Source organism: Sinocyclocheilus anshuiensis, unplaced genomic scaffold (assembly GCF_001515605.1).
Source record: "Sinocyclocheilus anshuiensis isolate Anshui unplaced genomic scaffold, SAMN03320099.WGS_v1.1 scaffold1067, whole genome shotgun sequence".
Taxonomy (NCBI): domain Eukaryota; kingdom Metazoa; phylum Chordata; class Actinopteri; order Cypriniformes; family Cyprinidae; genus Sinocyclocheilus; species Sinocyclocheilus anshuiensis.
Window position 1 is genome coordinate 226,081 of NW_015547739.1, and position 10,354 is coordinate 236,434.

Below are 10,354 nucleotides of genomic sequence, written 5' to 3' on the forward strand. Positions count from 1 at the left end.
ATAAACATGCGTACACACACACACACACACACACACACACACAAATATATGTATTTATTTGGTTAGAAAATTGCAATATTGTGATTCTCACAGAGACTCTGTGGTGAAAATGAACAGTGAAAATACCTTCAAAACCCAGGCCACTTGGCATGTGGTCACTGTTGCGCTCTATATTGGGACATACAGTATAAAAGGGACTCTATAATGAATGTTTCTCACCAGTCAGTATGAACAGCCACATTGCTGACGGCACAGTATCCCGGATCCTGTTCCTCCCCACACAGGTCAACAGTGAGAGACGCCGCCTTTAACACAACAGACAGACAGACAGGTCAGCATGATGTTTGTGTGCAACTGGACATCAATTATGTCAATACAATTGAAAATCAATTGTATTTCCAATTGATTCTAACAATTGGAAATACTCAACCCACTCTCCCCTATGCAATTATAACTCATTTGAATCTCATGTGATCACTATAACAGCTCCTGTAAAACTCCAGGTTGTGGTAATTTACCGCGTTGAGACTGGCAGTCTCGAAATCAAACTCCAATCTTCATTTGACTGTATTCTACTTCAGCATCTCGCAATAACAATCTCAGAAATCCATATGCATTTTGAAATCAAAGTAAAAACATATTGGAATGTATTTGTACATTAAATTACATAAATAAAATGACCTGTACGTATTTGTCAGGTCTGAGTATTTTGTTGAGCCTACAAAATACTACATGGAAAAAAACGACACCCAGATGCTGGTGAATAAATTACCGCAAGACATTCTACAGTGATCTGTCCTGTCCTCTCGGTGCTTTATGAGTCCCGTGCAGACCTCCTTTTCTGCTCCCTGTACGTAACGCTCTAAGACAAATGGCACAAAGAACGAAAACTCCATCACCGCTAGCAAAACAGGAAGTGTGGGGTTCAGCTGGAGTGCATGCACACTACTGTAAGTCAATAGGTGTAATTCTCTAGCAGCCCCATTTATCTGGGGCCTCCGATGTGAACACACTGCAGTCATTTGTTATGATCAGAATAAAAAAAGAATCGTAATGACTCAGAGCCTGACACAAAACGTCCATTTTGAAAACAATGTCCAAAATCTACAGCCAACACCTGCCCAAACAGAGCTGATTCAAGCTAAGGCTATCACACATGCTTATTCAAAGGCAAACATCACAGACGGATCCATACTTACATACACCAACTTATTTTAAAGTCACTCCAATTGTCATCATTACAGATTTAAAAACTCTGAAATGGCTTGAGCTAGCTAGCTTTACAAATGATCTCTGCATTTAAAAATGAATACAAATAAAAATTCTATGACTTAACCTGTCTTAAAGTGGACCCAACAAAGCCAGATGGTCCTTAAACTCAGAGACCTCTTTAGAGTACAAACAGAGTACAAGCAGTTTAACTACACAGCACAGGTGAAATCTGAAGGTGGTTTACAGCCGTGTCCTTATTAGGGTGAAAATCTGATCATCTACTTTCATTACAGTAAACATGACAAGTTGATCTGCATCACAGCTGATACCTCCCAGTCTGTGACCCTAACAGCAAACTGCCTTTGGCAACGACCACTGTATGCTTGGGTTGCAACACCCCTCCAATTACTTAGAAGCAAATATTTTTCTTGGCCTAAAACGATAACAAACTTGTGTGCAAGCTGCATGTATGTGCCTAGCCTAACATCTGTGGTTGTGTTACTGGTAAAAAGCAAATAGATGACAGACTGTACCTGCAAATCCAGATTTGCACAGGCAGTTAAAGCCACCGGGGTAATTCTGGCATAGTGCCCCATTCTGGCAGGGGTTCGAAAGGCACTCGTTGATGTCCCTCTCACAAGCCATCCCTGTGAAACCTTCTGGACAGGAACAAGAGAATCCGCCCACTAAATTGTGGCAAGTTCCTCCATTGTAGCAAGGTGTTGGCTGGCACTCATCGATGTCAGTCTCGCAGAGGGCACCGGCATAACCTGACCTGCAGTTACAAGCGTATGGCTGTAGGGGGCGATTTGAGACGAGGATGACCGGGACACTCTCCTCCGTCTTCATGTCTGAGCCAACACCCAGCCGCCTCTTGCAGCTCCCCCCATTTTGACACGGATTGTGGGAGCAGGGATCATAGTCCACAGAGTCAGTCTTAACTCCACTTTGTCTGTGCAGAATCTCCTTGATGCTCTGGAAGAAAGTGGCGACTCCACTTGGATTGACGTACTGCCCATGACCACGCTTGACAGCTGCCATCAGGAAAGTGCTGTTGTTTAGTTCAAACACCCCATAGATCTGGACTCCAGTGCCCAAACCAGCTAGCTGTGAATTGGCGATGCGCAGGAAACTGAGGTAGTGATTAGTAAGGAAGTCACTGGCGCTTTGGGAGATGACGCGTATGAGGATGCTGTTGTCCACTGTGGCATTATTGAATCCAATAAAGAAAACACGCACATGGCTGTTGACAGCCTCGTGGACGCCATCGCTGCTACGCACAGATATATCAAAGGTGCCATCTGTGGAGCGACTGTTTGAGCGGAGGTCACAGGTTCCTGTGGGAATGTTGAAGAGGACAGCCGTTGATGGAGTCAGAGAACAGTGGAACGTGTCTTGTATATCTGGATCCTGTGGCTTTACCACCCCCAGTGATCCTCCAGGGAACATATTTCCAAAATAATGCACGTAGATCTCTACGGAGCGAGACTCTGAGGGATTATCATTCTGATCATTGATTTTGATGTGGACAGTTCCTGTTGAGGACATCTGAGGAATACCAGAGTCTTTGATAATCACAGAGAGGTAGAAATCACTTATCTGCTCTCGGTCTATCTCCCGGCTGGTGGTCAGCTCTCCAGTTGGACTGAGGGTGAAGTAGCTGGATGCTGCTCCAGTGCTGACAAGGCTATAGGAGAATGGGCCTTGATTTGGTGCAAGATCTGGATCACTTGAGCTGAGCGTGATCACGGGTGTTCCTGCCCTCTGGTTCTCCATCACTTCCCCACTTGTAGTCTCCAAAGTTGGTCCATTATCGTTAATATCCTCCAGGGTCACAATTAAAATGGCACTGCCGGTGGCAGCTGGAGAACCTGAGTCTACTGCTAGGACGGTGAGGTTGTACACAGGGACAGTTTCCCGGTCCAGTTCTGATGCCACAGACACCTGTCCTGTCTGAGGGTTGATGGTGAAGGTACTTTTTTCATAGTTGGCAGTGATGGCATAGGTGAATCTGCTCCAGCTAGGGACAGAATCCGAATCCTCAGCACTGACGAATGTAACCAGGCCTCCAGGGGATAGTCCCTCATTCACCTGAACATCATAGAGCTCCTGGGTGAATACAGGAGGATCATTGGCATCAAGAATCGTAATGTTCACAAGCACCTCATCAATATCTGCCCCTCTTATGCTTCCTTCATTCTTAGCTAGGACTTTGAGAGAAATCTCTTCTTCTTTTTCACGATCAAGCGGTCCTGCGACGTAGATCTGGCCTGTCTTTTTATTAATGCTAAAACCTTTTTTTCTGCTTCTGCCAAAAATCAAGTAATACACTATGCCATCTTCTCCCAAGTCTCTGTCACTAGCAAACACCTCTCCAACGACTGTGCCATTAGATGCTGCCTCTGACACCTCAAAGTAGTACTGCTTTGACACAAAACGAGGGACGTATTCATTAGCACCTCTCAGCTGAATGTTAACATATGCGAAGCTGCATCGTTCTTCATCTGGAACATTAAAGGCTTTGACGGTAAGGTGATACACCTGTTTAGCTTCATAGTCTAGGAAACCTTGTGTGGTGATTATTCCTGTGTTGGGATCAATTATGAACAAGTCACTGTCTGATGACTGAATCACATACGCCATCAGGGCATTTGGCCCAGAGTCTTTATCAGTTGCATTCATTTTTACCACAGTAGTGCCACTGGGGACATTTTCCTGCACGACTGGGAAGTACTCCACAGGGTCGAACACAGGAGGGTTATCATTTACATCAGTAACTAGGACATTAACTGTAACATAGCTTGTTTTGGCAATCCACCCACCATCTGTTGCAGAAACTCTGAGTTCACGCTTCTGTTTTGTTTCGTAATCCAGTGGCTTTGCCAGAGATAAAACGCCCGTTTGACTGTTAATTGAAAACAAGCCATCGTCATTACCTGAGGAGATGTTGTACGTAACTAGGCCATTCATTTGTTTGTCCTTGTCCTTATCTCGTGCTGAAAGTGTGCGGATGGCTGTGCCGACAGTCAGACCTTCAGACACAGTAACTGTTACTTGGTTCTGTGAAAACTCTGGAGTATGATGGTTCTCTTCTGTAACAGCTACTTTGACTGTTGTCTTAGCGGACAGAGGAGGGTTCCCTTTGTCACTTGCTGTTATTTCAATCAGGTAAACTTTATTTGTGTCTGCGGTGAGCGAGGATGCTACTGTGACCGATCCAGTTTGTTTATCCAAGCGGAACTTGCTGGAACTGTTTCCTCCAGATACTGCATACTCTATTTCAGAGTTCAGGCCAAAGTCCTTGTGATCATGGGCTGTGACTTTGAGGAGTCTGGTGCCGACCTTTACACTTTTAGTGACAGGAGTAAAGTAAAAAGAAGATTCAAATGTGGGTGGGTTATCATTGCTGTCAACTACATTTATGATAACTGTGGTTTCGCTCATGAGCGGCTTGATGCCTCGGTCTGAAGCGGTGACGATGAAACTATGACGGTTTACATTGATGTTATTGTGGCCACTGGAGTTTTGATACCTGAGCTGCTGTTTAATGAAGATCTCACCAGAACTGGAGTTGATTCGGAAGTGCTCTGTTTGCGATCTGATAAAGTAAAATATTTTACCATTGAAACCCTCGTCAGGATCTGTGGCAGAGACTTGAGTCACAATGGATCCGACCTCTGTCAGCTCAGGATAGTCCAGGTAATATGACGGCTTGCTAAATTTTGGAGCATTATCATTCACATCTGTCACAAATATTGTGACATCTGTGCTAACAGTCCATCCTGAATCGTGTGCTGAGACTTTGGCAATATAGTGGTCCGTGTCCTCTCTGTTCAGAGGCCTACTGATGGTGATGTCTCCTGTGCTGGGGTGGATAATGAAGGGAAGACTTGCATCACTGATGGAGTATCGGCTTATAGCGTTAGCTCCTGCATCTTCATCGATGGTGGTTACTCGGGTAACAGTGAAGCCCACTGGTGCATTTTCAGGTACAGTGGCACTAAAGATTTTGGAGAATCTGGGAGCATTATCATTAACATCCAGCACACTGATCAAGACTTTGACTGCTGTGCTTTTAGGAGGACTGCCTCTATCCGTTGCCTTCACTCTCAAAGAATACTGAGCGACCTTCTCTCGATCCAGTGGTCGTGTTGTGCGGATTTCACCAGTTGCTCGGTTGATGCTGAAGCTGTTTTCTTGGTTGCCTTCAATGATGGCATATTCCAGTTGCCCATTTGGTCCACTGTCCTGGTCGAACGCAGATACAATCAGCACACGTTGAGGTGAGAGGTTTTCTAAAATCTCAGCGTGAAACGGTTCTTGTTCAAAAGTAGGATGGTTGTCGTTAACGTCCAGAACTGCAATCTCTACTTTTTCATAGGCTGAATAAGGAGGAAAGCCTTGGTCTCTGGCCTCTATCCACAAGACGTACTTCTCAATATTCTCATAGTCCAGAGGCTTTTTGATAGACAGCTCTCCTGAAAGTTGATCTATGTGGAATGCATTGTCCAGGTTTCCGCTTGCAATGTAGTACGACAAAGGACCTGCCCTGGGTGAAGATCCGGTCACCTTAGTCACAACAGTGTTTGTGGGTTGGTTTTCTGGGAAGGTGAAGGCTTTCTCCTTGATTCTAATATGGGGGAAGTCTCCTCCAGTAACGAAGCGAACCGTAACAGTTGTGCTGTCTGTTTTGGGGTTGGTGCCTCCATCTTTTACGTGGACCGTGAAGGTGACCTCTGAACTCCCTGTGAGTTTTTCATTGGCAGTGATGGCACCTCTGATAGGGTCTATCTTGAACTTTTCTGAATTGCGTCCAGTGAGCGAATAGTGAAGTTGAGCATTTGAGCCGGAGTCTTCATCTGTTACTGTGACCGCAAAGACCAGTGAACCTGCAAAAAAACAGAACAGAAGTGATTAGATGCTGATCCGACAGACAACAACCCGATGAAACCATTAACCCCTGCCACAGAAGATGCACCTGTGGAAGTAGAAGCAGGTATGTGCGTAACATATGGATGATGGTGAAACCGTGGAGGGTTATCGTTGATGTCGGCCACAACCACAGACACTGTGGCAGAGCTGGAGAGTGGAGTGGGCTGTCCACCGTCCGTTGCCACCACCAGCAGCTGGTAACTCGCCCGTGCCTCTCGATCCAGCAAGGAGCTGGTGATGATCAGGCCTGTGGATGGGTTGATGGAGAACTGACCGTCCCCACCACTGAGACTGTAACTGTAAATCACAAACACAACAGATTCAGTTTATGCGTGGAGACCAAACAATGATATTTGTCAACCCCTCACACAGTGCCCTTGGAATCAAACCCATGACTTTGGCATCGCTAGCTCCATGTTCAACCATTTGAGCTACAGGAAAGCTGCATGTTTCGGTCTGTACAGTGTCAGCACCTGCGCTGACACACATTGTGACACATTCCTCATAAGCAAGAATTCGGAACTTTGTTCGCCAAGTATCTTATCATACGGGCGGCAGGAAGATTCATTCTTTATTCATCTTTCAGATTCTTTCATAATTCCCGCAGCATGTTTTCTCAGCTGTGAATCAGCCCTGATCAAAAACACCCCATTCGAGCCGTTCCCATGCTGCTTTGAGTTTCAGTGAGGTTCACTTTCGGGGCCCGTGACACAAACTCGTTCTGACAGTAACATGCACACATGGCAACTTCACTGTGCACTTGTGTCAGTGAGACGGGAATTCAACAAATTACAGAACAAAGTGTGAAAAACAACCCTAGCGAGATGACAACATCACTGTCCACAGTCACGCATCGTCCGCCTCACGCCAGTTCATGATCGGTGAGAATTATGATGTCGTGCTGATGCATGAAGCTGGTTCTGTGAATTAACAACTGAAGCCCCTCACTGTCCCGCTGCCCCCCACTGGGCTCTGATCTGTCTGCCATACTTCATTATCATCCTCATTAGCATGTTTTTGAGAAAGTGGAACATGTTGCCCCCACATGAGCTCATGCAGGGGCACTTTAGAGATACATGACTAATAGGTAGTGCTGTGTGTTTGTGCATCACTAAACATTTGATGACAAAATTGCTAACATTTTTTTTTTATAGAATTTTGGCTTCAATCTATAGTATTTTGTTTGTGTGTCGTACCTGATCACTCCATTGAGTCCCATGTCTGAATCTAAGCTGTTGAGCAACAGGACATCTGTTCCAGTGGGCGCATCTTCAGGAATGGTCGTGTGGAAAGACATTGAGCTGAATGATGGAATATTATCATTCACATCACCAACCAGCACCATCACAGTACCAGAACTGCTTAAAGATGGCGTTCCTACAAACACAGGAGAAAAACAAGTTCATCTATTTATGAGTTTGAAGCAGTATATGACTTAATTCCAGGGTCCAAAATTAACACTCGCCAAGTGCCAACTGTGAAAAATTGGCTTTGGCAAGTAAATAATACAACATTACGCACCAGTTGGCTGATAGCTTTGTTAGAATCTGCAACATATCATATGGAGTAAGAATGATAGTCATAGATACTGATACATAGATACTGACACTCAAAGTAAACAAATGAGTGATTTAAATCAATGATACACAAACGTCTCCTAAAGAAAATTTCTGTCAAGACTCACACGTCCTTACCTTAGAGAAATATTTACCATCAGAATTTTCTCCAATTCTTTAAACACCCACTCATGAGGAATATACCTCATATTAAGCCACAAAAATGTAAAAAAAAAATATTAGGAACAAATTCATGATTTTTGCTTTAGATGCAGTTTTATTTAGTCGACTTAAATATGAAAATGACATTATGACCTGCGCTGATTATGGGTTAATTAACTAAAATGTAAATTATTATTAGGAACAAATTCATGATTTTTGCTTTAGATGCAGTTTTATTTAGTCGACTTAAATATGAAAATGACATGATGACCTGCGCTGATTATGGGTTAATTAACTAAAATGTAAATTATTAAAAAACTATTTTGTTACTATAAATAAAATAAGCATGAACTGAAATAAAATAAAATAAAACAAAAAAATATTTGATTTCAGCTAGTTGCCAAGGCAGCATTTCTCATTATAAAAACTACTAAAATTATATAGACATATTTAAAATATTAAATAAAAAATGACCAAAACAAAACTTTAACCAAAATCAAGACTGAAATTTAAACCATAACATTTGAAACTGAAAATATAAAAATAAAAACTAATTCAAAATATGAATAAAAACTTAATAGTATCTCAATGATACTAAAATAACAGAAAACAGAGGAACATGCATGAGAAAATAAAGGCTAACCTAAAAATAAGTCTTTAGAAAATATCTAAATAAATGAACTGTATTTTATGAATTAAAATACAGTTTGATGACTGATAAGAATCACTGGCCTCTGGCAGGTGTGACAAGTTGAGTTTGGACCCTCTTAACTCATTAAACACAGATGGTTTGATATTCTAGCAGCACAGATTAAATTCTCAATCCGAAACATCTCTACTGAAATCCGGAGCTGGAGTCTGTGCCATCTGTCTGCACTTCTGTCCAGCGCTAATCTCTGACTCACCGTGTCTCACACACTCAGGAATGTTTAAATATATATCGGGATCGTTGCAGGGGGCAGCACGGTTTACAGATGTAATCCTGCTGTTTAAAACAGTGAGGCACATGGCAGAAAGAATGCTATTTTCAGCGAAAATCAAGCCGCAGTGATGAGAAGCGGCCCGATGGGTCTGAGGGGAGCGTGCTAAACGAATAGCAGATGACAAGAAGCACAGAGAGGTAAAGTGATTCAAACATCTGCCCCCTCTCGCAGCGAATGAATGTGATTAAAATGAATGTTCTCCATGCATAAATTCAGCCTCTGATAACATTGTGCGCTTCTACAGCATGGCAGAAAATCCTGCTCGTAAAAACAAAAGGCAGAGAGAAGAAAAATGTCTGCAGATTTTCCCTGCAAGCAATCTGAGGCGTTTTTCAGAGCGTGAAGGCCTCCAGTAGATTAGTGTAACTAATAACACATGCTAATAAGCTGTTAGCACACGCTTTAATTGCCTCATCCTCACTGCGAAGACAAAGAGATTAGCATGGTGTCAGATTAGCATTTATCTGATGAGCACAAGGAAACGTGTGTGTGTCTGTGTGTTTGTGTGTGTGTCTCATTCAGACCTGAAACACTGTGACACGTGTCTGATGAGAGGATCCTGAGAGAGCGTCTGCTGTCTCACACAGTTTAAGACCAAAACAATCCTGTTTAATGTTGCACATTTTATCTAAATGGAGACATTGCACAGACTTCTATTGTTATATTCTATACTCTGTATATTTTATATACAGTTATAAGTACTGTAACCAAATCCTAATAGAAAACTTCCTGCATTTTTACAATTAAAAAAAAATATATAAAAAAAATACAAATGTATTATAAAATTAAATGTTTGTTTGTTTGTTTGCCATGTTAATTTGCCTAAGCATTGCATCTACAGTTACATTTATGCATTTAATAGATGCTTTTATCCAAGGTGACTTAAAAAAGAGGAACAAAAGCATTAATATTAGTAAATGATGAAATTAACATTAACTTTAGAAGTATTTTTCATTGTTAGTTCATGTAACTCAGGTCCATTAATTAATATTAACAGATACAACTTTTGATTTTAAAAATGCATTAGTAATAAGATTAATAATAAGATTAGTAATAAGATTAGTAAATGCTATTTAATAATACTTAAAGTTAACTAGTATCAAGAATAAAGTGTTATTGTAAAATGTAAAAAATTCATAACCATGAGCTCATTAACATAATTGCCTTAATTTGCATAAAAAAAGCCTATTCAGCATTCAGAAACTTGAGCTGCTTTAATGAATGATGATGTGCTACTAAATTACACCTTTTTTGGTGCAAGAAACCTTGACAAACATTACAAAATGAAGAACATTTACACTTTAATAACTTAAGTTTTTAACGTGACACACATTCTTAAAAATGTCACACTCTTGCGCAAGACGATGGAAAAACCAGTGAGACAGCAGCCAAACCTCTTTATTGATTACTCATATTGATTGAGTGTGTTTTGAAGAATCAGCAGAGTGACGCAGCCGCTGACGCACACACACACAAACACACACACACACACACACACACACACACACA

The 10,354-nt window shown here is 42.0% G+C and overlaps 1 protein-coding gene across 1 annotated transcript in view; it reads right to left on the reverse strand.

Annotated features, from left to right (window-relative positions):
• The window catches only part of LOC107704460 (protocadherin Fat 4-like), a 105,372-nt gene that overhangs the window by 8,785 nt on the left and 86,233 nt on the right, over nt 1–10,354 (reverse strand). The window contains exons 8-11 of the mRNA XM_016507388.1: nt 7,341–7,521; nt 6,191–6,441; nt 1,741–6,101; nt 220–305 (exon numbers count right to left, since the gene is read on the reverse strand). Coding sequence (XP_016362874.1) covers nt 220–305; nt 1,741–6,101; nt 6,191–6,441; nt 7,341–7,521 — 4,879 coding nt within the window. The remainder of the gene's footprint in view (nt 1–219; nt 306–1,740; nt 6,102–6,190; nt 6,442–7,340; nt 7,522–10,354) is intronic.